This window comes from Culicoides brevitarsis, unplaced genomic scaffold (assembly GCF_036172545.1).
Source record: "Culicoides brevitarsis isolate CSIRO-B50_1 unplaced genomic scaffold, AGI_CSIRO_Cbre_v1 contig_66, whole genome shotgun sequence".
Classification (NCBI taxonomy): Eukaryota; Metazoa; Arthropoda; class Insecta; order Diptera; family Ceratopogonidae; genus Culicoides; species Culicoides brevitarsis.
The window spans coordinates 1-25,000 of NW_026973450.1; the positions used below are offsets into that span (position 1 = coordinate 1).

Below are 25,000 nucleotides of genomic sequence, written 5' to 3' on the forward strand. Positions count from 1 at the left end.
AAAATTTTTTCCTCTCAAAAAAAATGAAAAAAATTATTTAATTATTTTTTTTTATTAAATTTAAAAAAATATTATTTGAAAATTTTTTTCCTTTCAAAAAAATTATATTAAATTAAATTTAATCGAATTTTAATTATTTTATTAAAATAATTTCATTTAAGTTGTAAATTAATCAAATTTATTTTTTTTAAATATTTTTTTACATTTTTTTTCATAGTTTTCAATTATTTTGGACAAAATTTTTCGATTTCATTTGAAAATTCAAAGAAAAATCTGCACTTACCTTGATCAAGTTGCAATGGCGCAAGAAGAATAAACTTCAACATCAACGCACATGGATCAGATAACAAAATCGGAATTAATTCATAACTACGTGAAGGCACTAAAGTTGTATTATCGTATAGCTGGATGCCACAAAGTGACGCCCAGAGTGTCCAAACAGGGCTATCGTCATTCGTCAATCGCACGGGAAGTTCTTCGTTAATCATGAGACGAACATGGAGCGACAGGACATGAAGGAGAGGAACTAAAAAAAAAATTTTTATAAATTTTGATTTTAAATAAAAAAAATCACATTTTACCTATACAATCACGTTTTGGCTTGTAGCGAATGGAGTTGGAGATGCAAAGCGAACCTCCGCGTTGAATTACCTCATTTTCGAGATTTGTTCGTGCGATGGAAATCACAAACGAGAACAAGGATTGTGCTGTTGGCTCGTGCTTCTTAATTGTCCGTTGTGTGCTGTTTGTCATGCATTCCATCGCGCGTCCCATTGCCTCGTAAAATTTCGTCGTAGTTGGCGGTCGTTTGTTTTCCTTGATGAGATGCATCAATTCCATGACTAGAGTGGAAAAGGGAGGCGTTGGAATCCGAACCATCGGCGTCAAACGATCCAATTGCGGACTCAGGGGCAAAACAGAGTTCGCCAGTTGACGACAAACGGGACAAAAGAACTCGCCACGCTCGACATTCAAATTTGCGGGGCGTTGTGAGGTGTAGAGGGACTTCAAATAGGCATCTTGACAGTTGAGATGAACGTTGTGAGAGCAAGATTGAACGTAAACTCCGCCTTCCCAGCCAATGTTGTGAGACAAGTACCATGAATTCTGAAAAAAAAATGAGAAAATTTTAGTAAAAATCTTGGAAATAAAGTTGCAAAAATAATCAAAAATATTTAAAATTACAATTTTTTTTAACTTTTTTTTAGAAATTTTTAAGAAGAAAATTCAATGTCAAGTATCTAAAATTTAAAAATGTTCAAATTTTTTACCAAAAATTGGTTGAAAATTCGTCAAATCATAACAAAATTTGATTTTTTTTTACATTTTTAAATTTTTGGCAAAAAAATTTAAAATTTCTCAATGAATTTGTCTTAATTTTTAAAATTGATGTTCAAAATCATGTGAAATTTTTAATATATCGATATGATAGTTTTTAAGCTTGAAAATTAAAAAATATGAAAAATGGAAAAAAATTAGGGAATTTATTAAAAAAAATTCTTCATCTTAAAATGCAGACGAAATACTGTAAAAATTTTCCTTAACTCAAACCTAACAAAAAAGTTCAATTTTATCATTTTATAACTCAAAACTGCTAAAAAATTGAAACTTTTTTTTTTATTTTGTATTTGAAATTGTCAAATTGTAAAATTAAAAAAATAATTTAAAATTAAAAAAAATGAAAAAAAAAAAAATAAAATTAAAAAAAAATTAAGACAAATTTAATTTTTTTAAAATTTTAGTTATAATTAAAAAAAGGTAAAAAAAATAATTAAAAAAAAAGTTAAAAAAAATAAAATAAAAATAAATTAATAAAATAAAAAAAATAATAAAAACTAAAAAAAATTAAAATCAATTAAAAAAATAATTAAAATAAAAAAAATAAATTCTAAAAATTAACTTTGATTCTTTTAATAAAATTATTTAGCTAAAAATTTAAAAAAAAATCAACTTTTTATATTTTGAAATATTTTGTTTTGTACAAAAAAAATTAAATTTTTTTTAATTTCAATTATAATTTTTGTTCTACTTTCTTTTTAATATTTAAAAATTCTAAAAAAATTTATTTTGAAATAAATTTTCCACACTCACCGATCCAAATTTGTTCGTCAACAGCTCGACACGATTGTTAAACTCCTGCGAAAGTCTCACATCGCGATCAGGTCGCGTTTTATCCTCATCACACACCGGCAACGGAAGCGTATCGTCAGTTTTTCGTCGATGCCCGACAATACTGCTCGATTCGACGAGCACCACAAGCCCAATGGGATTCGATTCCGTACTCGGACCCGTCGTGTTGCAAATTATACAGTCATATTCCTTCTCTCGCGGTTGCTCGATCTCGTAATCGTCTTCTTCCATGCACTCCATGCCCATTTCCGTAACCATTGCCGTCTCCATGAATTGTTTCTGCTTGTTGGCAAACTCTTGCATGAGTCGTTGTTGACGTTCTTTGGCTCGTTTGCTGCGTTCCTCCTTTTCTTTGGCCTCGCGCGCCTTTTGTTCGGCTTGTCTCTCTCTTTGGTTTGGCCACAACTTGTGTCGGATGTCGGTAATTGCCTTCGCGCAAAGCGGATCCGATTGTGCGATTTTTTTCAGAAGGTTTCCAATGAAGAAGGGACCATCTCCAATGCGCGACGTACTTGGGTTTTCTTTATTTTCACCTTTTTTCGACGTCGATGGCGTATCGGTATCCATTTCGTCGAGGGTTTCATCGTTCGAATCATCTTCCAGCGAGAAACTATCGAGACATCCACTCATTTGCGAATGAAGTTTCAACAAAAGTGACAAGATACATTCGTCAATGACGAGAGAATCTGGTTCAGAATTCGGCGTTGTTGGAGTTGTACCGTCAGGATTGAGTCTCTTATCTCTATGAGGCGCATTTGTAAGTCGCCGCGTGCCTGGATTTGTCAATAAATCGACATTTCGGTTCGAAACAGCGACAGGTTGCACTCGGTTGAAAGGCAAAATCACTCCCGACGAGTTACTGCTGCTCGAACTGAACATCTCGGGCGTTATTCGTTGATTTTGTTCCCTGTTAACCGGCATGAAAGGAATTTCACGACGCAAAGCAACTTCCATCATCGTATTAGCGGTCGTCGATTCAACAATTGGTAACGTTGTCAACGCCTGCATCGACGGAGGCATCGGCAAAGAAGGTAAAGAAGTTGCTGTTGTCGATCCTGGCGACAAGTCATCATCATCCATGCGATCTGACATGGCTCCATGAATAACAATTGAACCTTCACGCACCACAGAAAGGTCTTGGGGCAGCGCTAAAGCTTGATTGTTCGAATAATCAGCGTCAGAAACACTTCCAACGAGCATCGGTAAAGGCTCCGAATCCAATTCCCATTCGATATCGCTGTCAAAGGGGGTGTTATTATTATACGTCGCCGGTGAAAACTTCGGTTCTGACGGACTTAACGAAATTTTGTTCACCACAAATCTCAAATTTTCGTTCAAATTGTTGTTCGGGAAGCAATTCAGCAAATCCGGAGTCTCACGATTCGCACTAAAGGATGTCGAGGGTAAACCACTTGTGCAATCGACTGTCGTACAAGTTGCTTCAGTCTCAGATTCGCCCTTTAAATCGACAGCAACTTCCAAAAGGAATACCGCCAACGCAAGAAGGTTTTCGGAAATGTTGTGAGAATTGACGGCACGATAAAAAATTCCCAGCAACATCGAATGAAGCACTTTTGACGTCAAAATACAGGCAGGATCTGTATAGGGAGCCTTTACTTTCTTCGGTATTCGGAATGGGGGCCATAAATTTCCGCTTTTCGGCAGTTTTTGTGCCTGTTTGACGTAATTCGTGAAGCGATCCATCGAACTTTGGAAGTCGCGACGATGAACGGCGCGTTGAAGGACATGCAAGGGGTCGTAATGTTGCTCCCAGACATCAGAAATTGGGATAAATAACCCCTGTTCGAGGTTTTCCGAGCCTTGAGGCGGTGAACGGTACACCGAAAGTTGCTTTAAAAACGTTTCGAAATTCCTTGTATGGGCATTTCCGCTTCGTTCAGGCAAAAGTTCCAACAATTGACTGTGCGTTTTGTCTCCGGTCGCGAGCAAAGCGCTAATTTCGATGATACATTGATCCGCTTCTTCGTTTCCCAAGTTGGTGCGAGACGAAACGAGTGTCGCCAGGAACGTTAAAAGCCCTTCCAACATCGAATCCTGTTCCATTTCTTGCGGCGACGTAAGAGGACCCATGCCAAGCCAATCCGAAACGCTAAATAAACTGATTGCGGTTGAGATAAAATGGTTTGCGGGCAATTGGGTTGCACACATTTGCAGGAAAAACATATCCATGTCGACCATGGAGTTGCAAAAGTTTGCCTGGATATACGTCATTGCTTGTCCTTTGATCTGCAGTCCATTTCGTACCCAAATCCCCGATAGGATTTCGTAGAACAAACTCTGAAAATAGAGAAAAAAAACCGGGTTAGTTCAATTTTTACATAGAAAATATTATTTAAAAAATTTTGCCCCAATGCAAATTCTAAAATTTTTACCCAATGCACATTTTAATTTTTTTTACCCCAATGTACATTCTAAATTTTTTTACCCCAATGTACATTCTAAATTTTTTTACTTCAATGTACATTCTAAATTTTTTACCCCAATTTACATTCTAAAATTTTTACCCCAATTTATTCAAAATTTGTTTACCCCAATTTACATTCAAAATTTTACCCCAATGTACATTCTAAAATTTTTACCCTAATGTACATTCTAAATTTTTTTACCCCAATGTACATTCTAAATTTTTTTACCCCAATGTACATTCTAAATTTTTTTTACCCAATGCACATTCTAAATTTTTTATCCTAATGCACAATCCCAAAGTATTTAGAATTTCAATACAAAAAAAAAACATATAAAAACGAATAAAAAATTCCCCCCATTGTCATGCCAACGAACGCCTGTACTAACAAAACATCAACAAAAAACATATGGCTCGCAACGAAACACGAAATTAACGACGAACCAACACAAAGAAACACGCATTTCATTCATTCCGCTTGGTAATAACTCAAACGAGACTTAGTACGTTGCTGTCTCTCCACAAAAACAGGTCTCAAAAACTCAACTCGCAGTTTCTCATTGGATTATGTGCTAATGTCTCAACCCGACATTGCACAAAAAATCAACTTTTAACATAAAATATACAACGAGACAGGCGAAAATTGCAATAAAATTGACATAAAGTGAGTAAATTTTGACTTTATTTGTGAAAATGGGTGTGGGATCGTCCGTGAAGAGCTTTGCTTCGGAAAAAATGGGAAAAAAACTTCATTAGAACAAACCATTGAACGATAACGAAAGTCAATAATGATTCTTTGATAAGGAAATCGTGTTCAAATACAAAAATAAAGATTGAAATCAGGAAAAAAAAGTTCAGTTCAATCAGCATATCAAGTGTAAATGAAAAAAATTTGTCACAAGATACACAAGATGAAGAAACCGAGATGACTCATCGACATCAACAACGGAATCAACCAATTTCTTTTATTTTATGTTCTCTTGAGTGGATTTACCGCGATAAACAAGTGTTTGTAGGTAGATGATACAGTTAGGTTTTTTGGAAGTGTGCGATTTTACACACTCACAATACTTTCCATTCATTCAAAAAAGCATAGCGAAGCGGACGAGGCAATGAATCAAAATAAATTTCTGCGAAGTAATTTGCGTTCATGGATTACGACAATTTTTCAATTTCAGAGACTGCCATGCGATATTTAAACATAACTTATATCACCTTGCTGTGTGCATTGCTCCTCGCACCTCCTTGTTTCGCCGTCATTGAGGACGTTCTCGATGTCTTGCGACTCACGAAGGAAGTTGTTTCGAGCATTGCTGGCACTTGGAATCTCGTCGAACAAACCCCCTTCACAAATGACATCGATCTCCCTTTCCTGAAGCGCAAAGAGAAGAAAATCCTTCAGAAAATCACCGACGTTCAACGACGCATCGATTTGACGGAGAACCAAATGAAAAACACTGCATCATGGACAATTGAGTCAATTAAGGAACATATGCAGGCAAACACGAAACTAGATCTCGCGATACACGAACTGATGGATTTGATGAATCGCATTGCGGCTCAGTCGAAAATGCTGCGACATTATACGGAGCATCGCGATGAACTGGAACAAGTGACTCTCGAGACGACAGCAACGTGGATTGTCTCGCCCAACATTGGAGCAGTTCAGGGATTACTGAATCGCATTCATTTGCTGGTCACGGGATCGCCTGATTTGAAGTATTTCGGGAAAAATAGTTTGTTGGAAATGTTGGTGCAGGAACTCGAGGTAAGAAGATTTCTTTGTTTTTCTTTTCTTTTCCAAAAAAAAAGTGCTTGAAATCAACTCAGACAAACCCATTATCGTAAAAGTCGTCTACGTCATTGTTGTTGATACTTGTTGATGTTTTATTTATTTATTTTTATTTTCTTTCCTCATTCATCATTGAGTGTCGAGTAGAATCGTTCTCCATAATTGCATGCATCATAGGGGAATGTCTCTGTCTGTGTTTCTTATTGTTATGCTGTTGACAAACGTCTGTTTGCGTACAGACAAAGTCTCGGAAAAAACAGGCAAATTATGAGAACAATGTGTCAATTACTCCTCACATCTACATACATGGATTACTATGGATGAATATTTATGTGTCATTCGTCTCTCTTCGTTGTTCATCAGATTTGAAAATTTGTTTCAATATGAATTTTTTGGTATTCAAAACTTTAAGAGTAAATTTTTTCGATTTAATGAAACTCTTTGAAAGACGTTTTCAATTAATTTAAAATTGAAACTTTCGTCATTATTTCATTGTTACAGTTTCTACGGAGATATTACAACTTTTAGCCTCGTCGAATATTTCAATAGTTATTTTTCTGATAGGTTTTAGTGTTATTGTTGTGTTGATTTCCATCTTGCGATGATATGAGTCAATTGATATATTCTTAAATTTGTCACTTTTGTTTTTTATACATCAATGTCACATTTTACATAGTTTTCGAGTTCTTTTTTAAATTCATTCATTTCAATATCTCTGTTGAGTTTTGCGTTGCTGCATTACGCAAAGATGAAGGGCGCAAGTCATTTTTATTTCTAAGCGAGTATGGTTGCATTTCATTAACTGTTGTGAAAAATTCATTCAAGTATTGTGGTAGCAAGCCATTCCTTATTTTGTAAATAGTCAGTAACACATTGTAAATTACTCCCATTGTTTTATACTCTTTATGGTTGAATCCAATAATATAACAAAGGAGTTGAGGCTTTTTTAAGTGTGAGCTATTTTGTATTGATTTTAAACTTGAAAGCAGATCCTCTTATGCTTAAATTTTGAGAATTATCTTTTTTGATAATAACTGTTTCGTATAAGAATTTTATAGAAGTAAGCCAAACTTGGTTCTCAACTGGTTGTTATTTTCTTCAGAATTTAGCTTTAATAATACTTTTAAATGGTTTGTTCTTTAGATTCTGATTCAAGATGTATAAGTGTCTTTCTACATTCGCCATTGAATTTCCTTATCCATGATCTTCCAAGTTCTCTTAACGATGCCTTGAATGTATCGTTCGAAGAATTTTTGAATACTTTGATATCTAATACTTTCATCCAATTGTTCGAAGCTTCAAATTAGGGTTAATTGAAATCTATTAAAAAATAAATCCAAATAAGTTCAAGTTTGTATAAAATTTCTTCAAAAAAAAGTCCCAATTACCTTCCAACAAACTCTAATTCACTTTCGTCACCAACACAAACTTACTCAAGTGTCGACCACTTTATTAAATATCATTACAAATATCGTTCATGCATATCATGAAAATACTACATTTACTCTCGAGAGCAACTTCAGTCCATAGTCGATCGGTAAACGAAACAGAACAGTTTTTTGACCGATTTTATTGTTTTATTTTTTGTCTTCTTCAAATACATCACGTTCAATTTGTGTGTGTCTTATTTAAAAAAAAAGCTATAAACTCTTCAAAAGAGTCAAAGTTTGAAGCAAATGTGCGAATAATCACACCAGCGCGACTTAATATTCAATTTTATTAATACGTCGCGATAATTTCCTCGAATCCGCTAATAAATAGAGACTCGAAAAAAATAAACAAACAAACGAGATAAGGAATTGAAGAAAAAATCAAAATGTGAGAAATATAAATTGAAATAGTGTTCAAGGATTTTTACAGCACTTCACTTTTCATTAACTGAGAGTTCATTTAGAATCCGAGACAAAGAAAAACGTTGCATAAGTTCAGTTTTTTTACATGCGTTTGTATGGAAGTCACCCGTTTCAATCAATAAAGTAGCGCAATCAGCAAGTATCTGTACTTTGTTGGCATGTTTTTTTTTGTTTTTGTATGGGGCAGCGAAAAAATCGTCGCTAATGATATGTTTTAAGAATTGCGTGAGATTTGATCTGAGTCAGTTAACAGATTTTACGTCATTTTTACGCTGATAAGGCAAATGACGCGGGTTGGAAGTGAAAATTATCAAAAAATTAAAAGAAATTTCGCTTTAAAATGCAAAAATTGGGATAAAATGCAGGAAATCCCTTGACTTTGACTTAAAAATCGATTATCGGTCATCAAAACTCTCCTCTAGATAACTCAAATGTTTGATTTGAATGTCATTCTCCGCATACGAATTACAAAACAGGAAGTTGACCGGTACGATCGCAGTGTCTGATTACAATTATTATTAAACAACGCGATCGCAGAACGAAAGTATGAATCATCGTGACTCTTTTTTGCGAAATTTTCAAAGACCTTGACAACAAATCTGGTTTGAAAAGTGAAATGCTGTCAAAATACCAACAAATCATGTAAATTTTGACCTTTTTTTCGATAAATTGCAGTGAAGAAAGTTTCTTTCTTGTCCAAAATGGGTCGCTTTTGGGGCTTTTCCGCCCTCGTCGTTGCTCTTTGCGTCGCTCAAACGTGGGCGGTGCGCATTAAGGGCTCTACAGAAATCGATATCGAACGCGCCAAGTACCTCAAGTTGCAAGATGACATGTGGGCTCTTGTTGAACAAGGCACAATCCAAAAGCACGACATCGAGGAGAAACTTTACTCGACTTTTCGGGATCTTGCAACTTCCAATTGGACCGCGAGGTATAAAGAAAACGAATTTGCGTTTCTTCAGCGGTTTTACGAATGGAATTTAGTTGAAAAGGATTTGCTTGGAATTGAGGGCTTATGGGGAGCTTTTAAGCATTTTCTCGCAAATCAATTCACGGCGAACGATTTTAATGAATTGGCGGCAATGGACTTTGCTGATACTGTATTCCACGATAAACAACTCACGATGAATGGGTCACTTGATAGCGTGCATCGAATTATGGTGAAACAGGGTTTTTACTATAAAGCAGCGATGGTGAGTTCATTTTACGGGAAAAATGGGGCGATTTCAAGCACTTTTCTGTAAAAAATTTTTTTGATGAATTTTTTAAGTCAAAAAAATTTTTTTTTGATGAATTTTTTAAGTCAAAAAAAATTTTTTTTTGTAATTTTTTAAGTTAAAAAAAATTTTTTTGATGAATTTTTTAGGTTAAAAATTTTTTTTTGATAAATTTTTGAAGGAAAAAAAATTTTTTTGATGAATTTTTTAAGTCAAAAAATTTTTTTGATGAATTTTTTAAGTTAAAAAATTTTTTTTGATGAATTTTTTAGGTCAAAAAATTTTTTTTGATGAATTTTTTAGTCAAAAAATTTTTTTTGATGAATTTTTTAGGTTAAATTTTTTTTCATGAATTTTTTAATAATTTTTTTTTCTTTTTTAGGAGGCGAAAAATAGCGTTTGCTCCACAAAACAATCGCCGCAACAGATGATGTTCCAACTTTACAACGTCTTGTCGCTCACGGAGCTCAAGGGATATGCCATGATGCAATTTTCATGGATGTTACTAAAAACCTATGGCAAAGGAAACTTCGCCAAAGAAGCGGAAATCATGAAAAATCAATTCAATGAACGCACGAATCAGACCCAAACACTGTTAAAACGCGTTATGGAACGCGCCGATCGCTCCGTTTGGCGTTGTGACCCCACGCATCACGTTTCCGGCGAAACTTATGAGGAAATCACGCGTCTCTTGCAAGGATACATCGAAAACGAGGTCGATTTGAATGCCGATGGTACTTGTATGGAGAATTGCGCCGCTTACCAATACACGGAAAGTCACGGTTGCTTCAAGGGCGAGAAGAAATATTGCTCGCGACAGGAAAAATGTAACGGAAAATTGCTTCATTGTCGTTACGTTGACTCGGATATGTGGATTTGTCCTGCTGTAAGTGATTTTTTTAACGGAAATTCCTTTTTTTAACAAAATTTTTGTTTTTAGCGCACGTCAAGCAATCGCAGATACGAGTATATCGAGTACGAAAACGGAAAAGTGTTTGGCAAACAACAAAATTGCGTACGTGGAACGACAAAAGTTGATTCGTGGTGGCGTTATTTGTTCTGGCATTGCAGCTATTGCTTCTGTTTGTGCGATCAGCAAGGCAAAAAGAGTGACAGATACTTCAATTTACGTGAATCTGTCTCGAATGTCGTTGAAAATAAGTAATTTCTTTAATTTTTCCTTTAACAAAAACAAAATTGATGAACTTTTATCTTCCAGAGTCGTCACAGGAGTTCGTTTCAAGAAACAAAACCGAATAATTCACATCCAAATCCAAGAAGGACGATTATTACCGAGAGGCGCGATCGATCCTGACTCCGTCGAATGGAAACCAGTGTCGGATTATACGATTTTCGATCGCGGAATCCGCAATGGACACGATTATCACACCTTAAAATGGGACAATCGCAGTTTTGACTTGGATGATCTCATGGCAAAGCCTTCGCATGTGCTTACGGGCGTCAAATTCCGCGTCGTTGGTACTCATTTGAACTTGGAGATCAGAGTAAATGAGTTTGACTTCGCCTCAGGAAGGATTGATCCAACGGGAGAATGGATTTCCAATGATAATACTGATCAAAGTTCAGTTAAAAGGTAAGAAATTCGAAATTTTTTCAATTTTTTTCTTAAATTTTAATTTTTTTTTTCATAGGCGCGAATTGCGATTCAATCGTCCTGACATTCCAACTGCCTCTCAAATGAAATCGCTGCCAGATTCGGATCCGAATCAATATTTCGACTTTGTGAACTCCGATTTGGATAGCGATGCGGCCCAATCTACCGTTCCCTTCATCGATATTCAAGAAGTGACGAGTGAACCGCTCGTTCCGCTATCTGGCGTTGGCACGTATCACAAGGGACGTGATTTAAGCGGCGGATTTGTTGCACTCAAAATTATCACGTACGACTTCAGTCCACACATTCAGTTACCAGACTATGCGGAAAATTAGATTTAAACGTTTTGGAATCTCTGTCATTAGATTTTAAGTGAATGTTCCTCGAAATTATCCCCCAAGCGATATTCTGTATTAGACAGAAGTGAATGCTCCCTCAATAAAGATTATTTCTATACAAAAATCGACTTTTTATCGCATTTCCCGATTTTTTAAAGAAAATTTTCATTAAAAATGTTGAAAAATCGACTCACCTGCACTCTCATCGGATGCATCATCAATAAAGTCAAGAGCTCTGTGGATGGCAGCACGTTCGACATATTAATTCCCATCGTTTTGACGGATTGCGATACCAAAGCTGCCAAATATCTGTGCAACGGGTAATGAAACGACGCGTATTTCATCTCGTTCTACAAGAAGAAAAAAATTTTTTAATTAAAAATTATTTTTTTTAAGAAAAATTTTCGAATTCATACCTTTTCAATTCGCGGATGCATAAAATTAATGGCATCTAACCAGTCTTGTAAACTCTCAATACACTTTTTGATCAATTTTTCTGCCAACGGGGCATGCGTCGGGTTCTTTAGATGTGAAATCAGGGACCACATTGGGTAAGCAGCAGCTTCCAATTCACACGAAAATGCCGCATAATACGAACTTGGCTCGAATTCGACATGACTGCCGGTTTCTCGTACATTTACGTTCATTCCTAAAATAATTTTTTTTTAATTTAGAATTTTAAAGGGGATTTTGATAAAAAATTACCTTGCAACATCGATAGGAACTCAAACCACATCTCGATAAGGTCGTTATCCCTGAGAAAGACCAAGGCAACAGATTCGTGCGATAAAACGTTGTTAAAATCGGATACGAGGGGCCAATAACAATGCTCCTTCATGACTCTTTTTGCGCAGTCGATCACATAATGCCAGTTTTTGTCCGTTCCTGAAATGAGAAATTTATTAATTAAATTTTTTTTTAATTCGAATTTTTTTCAAAAGCTTGAAAATTTAATGGTAAAATGATTAAAAATTTCATTAAAATTCCTATAAATTTTTAATTTTTATTAAATAATTTTAACATCGATTTTTTTTTCTAAAATCAAAAAATTTTTTTTTTACAAAAAATCATGTCATAAATTTTTTTTAATTTTTTAAAAATTTTTTTATGATTTTTTTTAAAATTATGTTAACCTAAATTAAGTGAAAAATAAAAAAATGTAAAAAAAAATTACTGAACAGTTAAAAAAAATTGAAAAAATTTAAGCCAAAATACAAAATTAAATTTAAAAAATTGACAAAAATTAAAAAAAAAATATTATATAATTTGACAAAAAATATTAAAATAATTTAAAAAATTTTTTTTTCACAAAAATAAAATCTAAAATTTTTCATATTTTTTTTTAATTTTTATTTATTTTTTTCTAAATTTAAGAGCATTTTGAGACAAAAATAAAAGAATAACAGTCAAAAAAAAATCGAAAAAAATTCAATAATTTTCTTATAAAATTTTTGGAAAAATTAAAGTCGAAATACAAAATTACATTGAAAAAGTTATAAAAAAAATTTAAAAAAAAAAAAAAACAAATTTTAATAAAAAAAAAAAAAAAAAATTTTAAATTTAAAATTCTTCAAAAAGAAAATTTTTTTTCAAAAATTTAAAATTCTTAAAAAAAAAATTATTTATTTCAAAAATTTAAAAAATTTAAAATTTTAAATTAGTAAAAATATTTAAAAATTAAATAAATAAAAATTAAAAAAAAAAATATTAAAGGTTTAAAAAAAAATAATTTTAAAAAAATGTTATTTTTTATGAAATTTTGAATTTTTTTCAATTTTAAATTAAATTAAATTTTTAAGTATTTCAAGAAACAAATTGAAAGATAAAAATTTCTAAAAAAATCTTACCATGTAACTTGTTTTGGATCAAAATTTTGGACATCATGAGTTTCAAACTGATGATCATCACGTGCAAAAGACTCAATTCCTCGACCATTTTCAAGGCGAGACTCTCATTCGAGAAAAGTTGCACACTCATATGCACAACTCGATTACTCAAAGTCTCCGGATCTTTCGACATTTCCAACACCATTGGGATCCTGCTGTAATGCATCACAAAAGTTCTCGTTAAATGTTCTTTGTAATCCTGTTCCGGCAACATATTCAGCAAAAAACACACAATATTCTGCGGAAATTCAAATTTAAACGTCCAAAACGTGAATTCCTCCAGCAGCGTTTTGTGATGAATATTCTCGCTCAACGCCGGCAAATTGTAGTATTCTTCGGGCGGATCGGGACTCAAAAACATCGTAATTGCCTCCTGATACCGCCGATTGCTACGTTGCATTTGTGTGCCGAATTTCGTGTTGGGATACGGCTCGTTGCAAAAATTGTCGTACAGCTCGGTGTTAATTAGCGCGCGTGTCATCACACTTCGCATGAGTTCACCCATGTTGTTCAGTTCCATGAGCAAGCTGCAGTATTCATCACAGTCTTTAGCGGCAGCGGCATAATCTTCCGACGTGGCAGATGGGGCGAAACACGTGCGAAAATGCAGCAAAAGTCGCAGCAATAAACGCGGCATGATCGCTTCCGCTACAATCATCATGTCTGTGGGCACGGGACTTTTGTTGGCGCGATTACTGATGCCGTGATCGCTGCAAAAACCCTCGGCTTTCATCACGGAAGTGTCGCCACAGTCACAGGCGCCGCCCGCTTGCGACAAAAACATGTTGAAATCGTGATTTTTGTGGTTGCCGCGTTTGAAGCAGTCGCGACAGATTGACATGCAGGGCGAAATTCCGCATGTTCGACATCTAAAAAGACGAGAAATTGCGTTAATTTAAAGTTTATTTTAAAGAAAATGAGAGAAAATTACCTGTAAGCCACGACATGAGGCACCCAGACTAAGCCACATTTTGCATGCATGTCAAAACCTCGAACTGCAAAAAAAATAATAATAACAAAAAATTAAAATTCTCGTTGGCTGAAGAAAGGAATCGAGTGCATTGCACATAATTGCTAATAAAGTAGATATGAAGAATGCATTTTTAATTACACATGAAACAAATGATGTTTGTGCACTCAGTTATGCAATGTAGGGGTGATCGAAATTCATTATTAGAACAAGGTAAAAAATTTTATAAATTAAGTTTTTTAAGATTTAAATTTTTTTTTAGGAAAATAACAAAAAAATTAATTTTTAATAATTTTTATAAAATTTTGACAAAAAAATTTCTAAATTTTATAAATTAAGAATTTAAAAATTTTTATTACAAAATTTAAATTTTTTTTTCGATTTAAAAAGTAAAAAATGTAAAAATCTTTTCAAAAATATAATTTTTTAAAAATTTTTTAACATTATTAGACAAAAAATAAAAATTTTTGATTTTTAATTATTTACGCTTTTTGTAATAAAAGCTGAAAATTTTAAAATTCTAAAAAAATTTAAAAGTTTTTAAACACTTAATAAAAATTTTAAAGTTTCTTAATTTTGAAAGTAAAAAATTAAAAAATTTTTATTAAATCTTACAAAAATCTAAAATTTTTTTTGATTTAAAAAGTAAAAAATGTGAAAATCTTTCCGAAAATATCAATTTTTTGAATATTTTTTTGATTTTTAGACAAAAATATTTTCCTTGAGCCTGAATTATGAATTTTAATAATATATTTACGCTTTTTGTATTTTTTTTTCTACTAAAAGCTGATAAATTTATAAAATTTAGAATAAAAAAATTCAAAAAATTTAAAAATTTTTAATACCTATTTATAGTTGAAAAATTTACTAATGAATAAAAAAAATTGAAATTTTGACATAAATTCGAATAATTTAACAACTTGAACCAATTTTTAAAAATTAAAAATTTTTTTAAAATTATAATTATATAAAAATTATTAAAAAGTATTTTTTTGCTCAAAATATCATTTTATAATAAAAAATTTTTATTTCTTTTTGAATATTTTTTTTTTATAAAATCAAAAATCTTATGGTTAAAAAAACAAATTTTAACAAAATTTCTGCCAAAATTTTTAAAAGTTTATAATTTTTGTCAAAAAATCCAAAATTTTCAAATTTAATAAAAAAAAAAATAAAAAATTAAAAATTCTTATTTTTTTTTTCAAATTTTAAATTAAATTTAAACTTAAATTCCTTAATACATATTTTAACATTTTTAAGAAATTTTTTTTCAAAATTTGATGAAAATTTAAAAATTCTAAAAATTTTTAGAATTAAAAAGAATGATAAATGTTCCAATTTTTACTAAAATTTCACTTTTACAAGAAATTTTTATTATTTTTAGATAAAATTAAACATTAGAAGTCTAATTAATGAAACTTTAACGAAATTTCTAAAAATTTTTCTGATATAAAATCAAAAAAAGCCGTAAATTTAAAAAAATTTCAACTTTTCATCAAATTTTTCGAACAAAAACTCTCAAAAACTGAAATTTCTCATTATTTATTAAAAAAATTAAATTCTTTTAGAACAAAACCTCCTTGAAATCCCGCTCACCCCTACTATTTGAACTCATTTGCGCATCATGACATGCAACACACGATGCAAAAACGACTTAATTGTTCGAGCAAAAAAGTGGCTTATGAGAAATTTCTAATGAACTGCCGTTGATAAATGCTCGCCATCATTTTTTTTCATAGACTTTCGGCGAAGACGAATACCTTATCGGCAACATCATCACCATGACACACTACACTTCTGAAGTTTTTTTTTTCGTACATTAGTGGGCAGGTTCGTTGTTAAGGCCCTTTTTTTCTTTGTTTGCCTATAATCGAATTCGTATCGAATAGAAAATGGCAAAGTACGAAAAAAAAATCGTTCAGGTACAAAAAATTCTATTCAAAAATGTGATCGGAAGGTACTTGACGAAAAAAAAGGTACCTACAGGTGTTGTTTGTTCCTACTAACAAAATGCTTTTTGTTTAAAAAAAAAGCGAATCTTGAGGAATTTTATGATCACCATGTGAGTGAATAATAATTTTGCGGTAAATATTTTTATTACTTTTGCCATTATTTGGACTTTTTCTCTCTTTTCAGGTGCGGGACTGCCGGAGAATTCTTTAAAAAAGGCCCAAAAGATGAAAATTTAAATTTTTTAGAGGCATGATTTTCGTACAAAGCACAAAAAAAGGTATTAAACGTGGGACAATGAACCAGAAATATTCGCTAAATAGTAAAAAGTCATGACGTCATGTGTGTTTGTTGTTGAAAAAGTGGCGAAAGAAGTTTGACCGATAATTTTTGTCGCGCACTTGCATATCAAGCACGCAGCAGCAGGTCATTGACACCTAATCATCGTGCTGGACATGCTTTGTTGTTGTTATTCGATCAAATGCGCTCTCGTCAGATGGATAAACAAACACGTTTAACACTCTCGCCATGACCGCGTGTAAGTACGCGACGACGGCGATGATGAAAAACTACACATCACAAGGTCTGCGTGTACAGAGGTTCGTTCAGTCGTTCACACAGACACACACAGATTATGAAATTTCAAGGTTGAACAATTCATAAGCAGCAGCATATTTTTTTTTTAATGACGATGCTCCCTCATCTCACCTGTTTGTATGAACTCGGACGGGGTCTTGCCTCCGGCGATGAGCCAACGACACCAATCAATGTTTTCGCTGTCATCGATACGCAAATCGGGATCCAGCAGTTCGTCGACGATGACATCCAGGTCTGCGGAATGGCCCTTTGCCAGCAGTTCTGTGTAGATTTCGTGTGCAGCCTTTTGTTTGCCCCGCTCCTTAATGGTTTTCGCACTATTTAACTGCTCCATTATCGAATGCAAAATCTCCTTTTTACTCATTTATTCGATTTTTCTCGCTATTTTCTCAGCATATTACGAATTTATTTACATTTGACCGACGACGTGTTTGTTGTTGTTGTAGCTAGATATTAAAATAATTTTTTTTTTCGAAATTAAAAGGTACTTGAACTTGCCCCACTACACTTTTCTTTTTTTAATCGATTTTCGATATAATTCACTTTTTTTTATTTTTTTTTAGATTTCCCGTCGTGTTAAAAAAAACTAAAAAATTGATGATGATGATCTTTTGCAACAATAAAAAAAAAAATAATTTTTTTATGGATTGACCATAAACAGCAACGTTGGTATTTTTGTCGATTTTTCGAAGGGTTTTCACACTTTTACGATTTTCTTCAAGTAAATTCGACGCGAGACGCGTTCTTTTCGCGATTCGTGTGTCGCAATTGAATTATTTTCCGATATTTTCACGGGAAATTGCGTGAAAACTGGAGACGATTTTGCTTTTTTAAAAATTACCACTTTAAGTAACTGGATTTCGCGTTTCGATTGAAATCCAAAGTGACAATGGAATTCCTGATGAAATCCTAATGAGAAGGAAAAGACATGAGCAATGCATGATTTGTTGTAATTTGCCTCCTTGGTGATTCAATAAATGCTGAATTCAAAACAAAACCGGCGGAATTCAAGAAATTCATCACAAAATTCAATTAATTTTACGTTTTTAAGCGATGATTTGAGGGTAAGTCCTTGAAAAATTTCAAATTTGATTGAAAAATGTTCGTAAAATGTTGAAATTTTCAAAAATCCTTTAATTTTTGCTTTTAGAAATGGATCATCGTGAACTAGAAATCCTAAATTCGACTCTTCGCAACTTGATTGTCGAATTGCAGTTGGAAAAAACCACAATTCGTAACAAAGCGTTCACTGTTCTTCAAGATTTGCTCGATCGTCGATCGGTTGAAATCAATGAACTCATCAACAGCGACTCGTTTGACAGTGATATCACTTGGTCCGGGCTCTTCATGGCTTCGCTCGAGGGAATGCATCAACAAGTGCTCAAAATTAAAGCAACTGCGACCACAGCAACGCTCGAGAACAAATGCGGGATGTATTCTCACGTGATGATGCGACTTGTTTCTGTCGCGAATGCCAATTTTGATCAAATTCCGAAGAAAATTTTGCTGGAAAAGTCTTTGGAAATCCTCGAACGGAACCCTGATATGGAAGAATATTTCGGAAATTGTCTTTTTACCGTCATTGATCGTTATTTAGTGTTAAGTACGGGGGTCTGGCATAACGTAAAAGCCTCTTTATACAACATGTACCTCAAAATTTTGTTCCAAATTGTCGAAAAATCCGTCACAAATAACTTTTATGTCACTTGTTTGTGTAATGCGATCGATGTTGGGGTCCAACATTTGAATGTAAGCTCAGCATTAGAAGCCCATCTGGTTCCATTATTGATGAAAATCGAAGCAGAGCCGAGCGAAAGTGGAAAAATGAACTTATTAAAGGTCGCTTACTTGATTGCCTTTGAAACGGTGGTCAACAAACGAATTATTACGTGTCAATTTATGTTCCAACTGGCGAAAAACTTGCTTGTGACTTACAATCCGACACGAATTCGCGACGAACATCGAATTTACATCATAAAAATCCTGGATTTGATAATTGTAGCGGAAACTTTGACTGAAAATCCCAAAGCTTTGAGTCCGGAGAACTGGAATACGCTTCTTCAAGGCTGTACGTTCATCGTAGAGCAGGAAATTGATCGCATGGATCGCAGTACATATCGGTTAAATTCAAATAATGCCGCGTCGGATGCCATTTTTTACGATTTTGCGGCAAAAGTGTGTGCCTTAACGTTTTGGGACTCGGAAATTTGGTCGACAGGATCGGAGCAACCCTTGAAACGCATGAAATATCTCGGCAAATACCCCGCTTTGATCAGTCGTGTCGAAACAACGTCTTCTAATCATTCCTCACGATACAAATTCAGCTGGCGCTGGATGTTAATCCTCGGAAAAGTGCTTGAAACCCATCCCGAACGCATCGAAAGTGACGATTACGAACAAATTTTACAACTTTTGGCGGAATTTCAACCAACAATTCAGAAACCTGAGCATTTTCAAGGATTTTATCTCGCTTGTCGGGCCTTACTTGAACATGAAACGCCCGAAAAAGTATTTGGCGATGAGAAAAAGATCGCCGAACATTGGCACAAAATAGTTGAAACCGCAGCCAGGAACTGTTCGAGCATTAATCAGACCAGCAATGAGAATTTAATGTTAATTCGTCTCATGATGCGGCACAAAAAGCACAATGGAGAGGTTTTTATTGAATCCTTGCTTGATACGTACTTCACAAATTCCATAAATAGGTCTGATGAATCGATCCAAACGTTAATTGCTTTGCTCCTGACCTTCAATATCAACGTTTTAAAGGATCCGGCGGACAAAATTGAGAAAATTTTGTCGTATCTCTTGGAAAAACAACGCGTAAATGCGAAAACTTCGATACTGAAGTCGCAAGAAAAGCCGAAAGCTGAGTTGGTGGCTCGTTTGATAGTCATTTGTAACATGTACAAGTCAACGTTGAATGCGGCGTTCAAGGAAAAATGGCTTCAGGAGGCTTTGGGGCATGGGCAAGAGCTGTGGGTTAATTCAGAATACGAAAAGTGAGTAAAAAAAATTAAATTTTTGAAAAAAAAAAATTAAAAAAAAAAATAAAAAATTGGACAAAAAAATTATTTTTTGAAAAAAAAAATAAATTTTTTGAATTATTTTTTTTTCATTAATTTTTTTCAAAAAAATTATTATTTTTTTTTAAATTATATTTTTTTTTTAATTAATTTTTTTTTTAAATACTTTTTTCTATAGAAACTCGACCATTTTACAATTATTTGTAAAAAATAAAAAAAAAAAATTAATTTATTTTTTTTTAAATTTTTTGAATTTTTGAAATTTAAAAAAAAATTAATTTTTTGAAAAAAAAATTTTTTGGAAAAAAAAATAAATTAAAAAAATAAAAAAATAGGTAATAAATTAAAAAAAAAATTTTTTAAAACAAAGTAAGTTTTTTTGAAACAAAAATAATTTTTTTGAAAAACAGAAATAAATTTTTTAGAAAAAAATATTCATTTTCTTTTTAATAATTTTTTTATAAAAAGTTTTTTTTAGAAATTTTTTAATAAAAACTTACTTTTTTAGGTACAAATCATCAATTGAATCCATAAAAGACGCAATTTTGATCCAACTTTTGCAAAAACCAATTTTCGATGAAACCGAAATCGATTCTTCAGACCATTCCATGCAAAAATCAGCAACTCAAGAGTCCTTATGTGTCATCGACGATGCAAGTTTCCTGTCATTTTGTCACAAAATCATGCCAATCGAGAGTCAAATGGCCTGTAGTCAAGCCGCCGACGATCAAGAAGACGTTCCCGACTTGATGCAAGAAAAACTTTACAACACTTCGGTTCTCGTGAACGCTTTTAACATCTTTTTGCAAATCCGCGCGATTCACTTGGAAAAAATCGAGGAATTTCAACTTGCGAAACGCATTGGAATCATCGTTGGAACACTCGAACAGGACTTTCAAACGTTAGATGGCACCGAAAGATATCGCCCAAAGTACGAAATGCTCCGAGAATTAACGGAAATCTTCGCCACACGATACGATGAAGCGGTTTTACGCTTTGTGCGACAATTGCAATGGACAAATTGCTTCAATTGGATCGCAAAAATCATCGAACAGGGAATTCAGGGAAATCGGGATATGGAAAGTGATAAAAGGATGTTGTTGAAAAAATTACCGCTGCAAATATTGGCTGCTTATTTGACAGTTGAGGGATGCGAAACGGTGCGGGCTGAAAATTTCTTCCATACATGTCTTGAGGCGAAGACCAATGTACTGCAAATCGATGAAACGAGTGATGTTGAGGTCCTTTTGGAACTTTTGGCGACTTTGGTGGTCTCAAAAAGAGAATCTGAAGTTTTGGCTGAAGATATTTCGTCGTTTACGGCCCTTCTCTTGAGGAAACATTTCCTAAATATCGGAATAATTGAGAAATTTATGCCAATTTTGCCGGATTTTTTGAAATATTTCAAAAATACAAGCGAGGAACGCATCCACGAAGTCGTCATGATCGTTCAGGGACTCGTTAAAGCTGCCCAAAATCTGTATCCGTTATCGTTAATCCTGAAAATTCTCTCCAGCGTCTTCAGATTCTTCGTGAAAGAGTATCCGTCTTATGGAAATATCAAATCTTTCTGTGATTTACTGTTCGATTTCACAAATAGCAGCTGTACTCGTACCCGAATCGCCTCTGTTCGAGCTTTTCTCTTCATGATTCATCCCAGATGGGCGCGTTACGACAACGAAAGAGCTTTTTTGGAGCTGGATGAGTTCTTTAAAGACATTATTGAGGAAAATTTGGCTGATTTTCGTGAGATGCAAGATGATCCGGATACAAAATCATCAAAAATGGCAATTGCAACGCAACTTTTTTGCACTGTAATTTGCATAAGTTACCAACTGAGACACAAAGCAACCTTGGCATTCCTCGATATTTGTGATTTGTCTCAACCAACATCGATGCGGGAAGTTACGATGCAAGAATATCTCAAAATTCTCGATAACGCGATGACTCATGACATTTTTCAGCTCTTCCGGGACAACATTAAGCATCTTTTGTCGCATTGGATCATCAACGAATATCCGTTTTCCAAATTTCCGTTTTATGTGACGGGCGCCGAGTCACTTGAGGACTTTTTTAATGAGAATTTGGCAACAATGGCGATTGCGATATTCACAAGTAACGACTCCATGCTGCCCAAATTGTGCCAAAGTACGAACAATACCGAAGAAGAGTTACTCAGAGAAGTCATTCCAGACTTGATGATTGAAATTTTGCCATTTTTATCAACTCCGGATAAGAAAATGCCCTCGGAGAAAGTCGAAAAAGCTGAAAAATTGATAGGAAAAATACAAAAATTACCGGATCACGTGAGAATTTTGAACGAATCGCTGGATAAAATATTGGAATTGCTTATTCAACGACTTTTTGATGAAGGTAAGTCCTAAAAAAATTAATTTTTTAAAGATTGAAATTAAAAAAAAAATTTTTTTTTAGATTTCATCAAAAATTTTTTGCATACCAAAGTAAATTCAGTAGGAAATGACACCTTATCGCATCAAAATTTGACGAATTGTTGCAATTACCTGAAGAAAAATATTCAACATGACTCATCAAACGACCCGATTCTCGTAACTTTGTGCCAAAAATCGCCTTTTAAGGTGCAAAAATTGTTTCTCGCCACTGAAATTCGTCTTTCATCCGCAATTTCACATGAACAAAAAATCGTTTGCTTGTCACAATACGTTTGGATCTTCGAAAATATCAAAATTTTCATCGCACGTCCTTCGAAAAACGACGAAATGTCAGCTCTCAAGGAGTTTTTCATCATGAACATGGTTCACGTCATCTGTGATCAAATCAATTCCAACGTAGATGCCGTTTCCAAAGCTGCTTTTTACTATTTTCGCAAGATTTGTGAGGAAAATCTCCCGATTGGCACGTGTTTCACCTTCATCGTTCACAGTTTCGTACAAAATATCAACAAAACTGGCAACGAAAAAATGATTGAATTCCTCGAAACGTTATTGGGGAGCCAAAATTTCACTTCAGAGATCATTTTGCTGCCAGATTTCCCAAATAATCAGCAATTCAGGCACTTACAAGAACGTGTAACTGTCGTTCGGGATGCCATGAACCAAAATACGTTGGAAGCGCAAATCGAGCAATTTTTCAAAATTGAATATTTGACAGTGGAAACGTTAAAATCGCTCCAAACGTCGTTGGCAACGCGTAAAACGGAAGTTTTAGAGTTGTACGAAAATGCGAAAAAAGTGAGGTTTTCAAATGAAGTCAACGAAAGTGTTTTGCATCGATTGGTAGCGAAGTTAGTGTCGATTGTCGAAGGATTGGATGCCGAAAAAGGTTACGAAGCGTCACGATGTCTCGGAGAATTGGGAGCTGCGAATTTGAATACGCTTGCGTTGTACGATCAAAGCGAACATACGTGCTATAAAGCGACCGAAAGTGAAGAAGAAGCGATTTTAGTGATTCATCAAACGCTGTTGAACTGTTTGAAGGACTCGATTATCGATAAGGATGTCAAAGTCAAGTGTGCGGCGAATGAAGCTGCTTTTCAATTGGCTTTAACAGTTAATGGTGAGAATTTTTTAAAATTTTTTTAGGTCGTTCCAAATGAAAATCAAAAGAAAAATCCAAATTTTTTGGAAAAATTGAACAATTTAAACAATTTTTGAGCGTTAAATAATATTTTTGATGTTTTTTTTAACTATCGACTTTGAAATTTTGAAAGATTTAAAAAAAAAATTTATAAAAAATTTTGAAAAATTAATTCAATAATTTTATGAAAAATATTTTTTGAGAACAAAATTTAAGTTAAAATATGATTTTCAAAACAAAAAAAGTAAAAATTAAAAATTTTTTTTTTTTTAATTTTTTTTTTTTGAAAATTTTTTAAAAATTTTTTTAAAAATTTTTAAAAATTTTTTTTTAAATTTCTTAAAAAATTTTTTGATAATTTCTTAAAAATTTTTTTTTTTTTTTTTCTTAAAAAATTTTTTTTTTGATAATTTCTTAAAATTTTTTTTTTTTTTGAAAATTTCTTAAAAATTTTTTTTGAAAATTTCTTAAATTTTTTTTTTAAATTTAAAAAAAAAAATAATTTTTTAAAATTTTTTTTTAAAAAAAAAAAATTTTTTATGGTTTCTTAATTTTTTTTTTTTTCAAAATTCATTTTTGATTTACATTTGAAGCGACCTTATGAATTTTTATCACTTTTTAACCCAATTTTTGTATTTTAGGACGCGGTCTTTTAGAAGAAAACTCCTTGTTACGATGGTTTTTGCTCATTCCAAAGCCACGGAAGCAATCAATCCTGGATACAAACATCAACTTGGCTCCTCTTTCGAACGTTTTTGTCCAAAACCGACGCGAAACATACAAAATTTGGATACAAATTGCCTGTAAACAGCTTTTACAAGTCTTTAACGACACCACAATCGTTCCTTTGGTCATGCTAAAGCCCGAATTTGCTGAAAATTTGTTACCTGCAGTCATTAAATTAATTTTAGCCTTGGATGATAAGGCTTTGTTAACATCTCTGAACTCGGAAATGCAAAAATTTTTCTCAGAATTTTACGCTACCATCAAATCTGGCGAAGAATCCGCGTTTTATCGTGACAAATCGATCGTCAAAGCGATGTTGATGGTTTTCGAATGTTGTCGCATCGAAGATAGATGTAGCGTGCTGCCTCGAATCCGAATTGACTACCTTCATTTGTTAAAAGCAGCGGAATTTTGTAATGCTTCCTTCAGTTGTATCCTTTATAGTCAACTTTGGGCGAGTTGGAGTGCGGCGTCAAGTAAAACAAACGAAATTTTCGTCGATGTGAAGCCTCATGAGGAAGTTTGTGCCAGTTTGAGACATGCGTATCACGAAGTTGGGATAGAAGATGCCGAATTTCATCTCTTGGACCCTTTACGAGACAAACAGCAATACCTCATAGCGAATGGGGCATGGACCCAAGCCTTACAAGAGTTCGACTGGAATGCCGCAAACCGTCAAGTCCTTCGAGAAAATGGATTTTATGAGTTATTGGCGAAAGAAAGTCATGACGGAGGTACAAAATACGAAATGGCATGGCGTTTATCGGATTTTTCGCTGTTCGATGAGAAAGAATTCAAAAATGACTTGAACGGAGCTTTCGAAAAATCGCATTACGAAGCCCTAAAATGCCTTCATCAGAACGACAAGACCGGAGTTTTGCGAAATATCAAGACAGCTCGTACCAAAGTCGTTGAAATTA

The 25,000-nt window shown here is 33.5% G+C and overlaps 3 protein-coding genes across 4 annotated transcripts; 2 read left to right on the forward strand and 1 right to left on the reverse strand.

Annotated features, from left to right (window-relative positions):
• Positions 1-279: 279 nt before the first annotated feature.
• On the reverse strand, positions 280-17,603 carry LOC134836579 (E3 ubiquitin-protein ligase Ubr3; the record flags this gene model as incomplete). Its single annotated transcript, XM_063851771.1, has 9 exons — positions 16,885-17,603; positions 14,188-14,251; positions 13,218-14,125; positions 12,076-12,255; positions 11,787-12,019; positions 11,565-11,720; positions 2,092-4,428; positions 582-1,107; positions 280-526 (listed from the first exon to the last, which is right to left on the reverse strand). Coding segments are annotated over exons 1-9 (4,904 nt in total), but the record flags the coding sequence as incomplete, so codon positions are not given.
• Positions 5,077-11,488, forward strand: LOC134836578 (uncharacterized). 2 transcript variants are annotated; one of them, XM_063851769.1, is made up of 6 exons: positions 5,077-5,219; positions 5,734-6,323; positions 9,800-10,303; positions 10,358-10,578; positions 10,637-11,011; positions 11,070-11,488. In XM_063851769.1, the coding sequence occupies exons 2-6, from the start codon at positions 5,742-5,744 to the stop codon at positions 11,365-11,367; spliced, it is 1,980 nt and encodes a 659-aa protein (XP_063707839.1). In that variant the 5' UTR covers positions 5,077-5,219; positions 5,734-5,741; the 3' UTR covers positions 11,368-11,488. The 2 variants fall into 2 exon arrangements, with proteins under 2 accessions (XP_063707839.1, XP_063707840.1); XM_063851770.1 differs by lacking the exons at positions 5,077-5,219; positions 5,734-6,323 and adding exons at positions 7,865-8,165; positions 8,876-9,393.
• A 161-nt stretch (positions 17,604-17,764) lies between the features above and the next one.
• Positions 17,765-24,979, forward strand: LOC134836581 (uncharacterized; the record flags this gene model as incomplete). Its single annotated transcript, XM_063851772.1, has 5 exons — positions 17,765-17,837; positions 17,924-19,775; positions 20,308-22,172; positions 22,233-23,333; positions 23,996-24,979. Coding segments are annotated over exons 2-5 (5,800 nt in total), but the record flags the coding sequence as incomplete, so codon positions are not given.
• Between the last annotated feature and the right edge of the window lie 21 nt (positions 24,980-25,000).

Excerpts from the sequence above, each read along its gene's own strand:
- LOC134836578 (XM_063851769.1), top strand. The coding sequence starts at position 5,742 with ATGCGATATTTAAACATAACTTATATCACCTTGCTGTGTGCATTGCTC. Across the intron at positions 6,324-9,799 it reads TGTTGGTGCAGGAACTCGAG|GAGGCGAAAAATAGCGTTTG; the intron begins GTAAGAAGATTT and ends TTTCTTTTTTAG. Across the intron at positions 10,304-10,357 it reads ATATGTGGATTTGTCCTGCT|CGCACGTCAAGCAATCGCAG; the intron begins GTAAGTGATTTT and ends TTTTGTTTTTAG.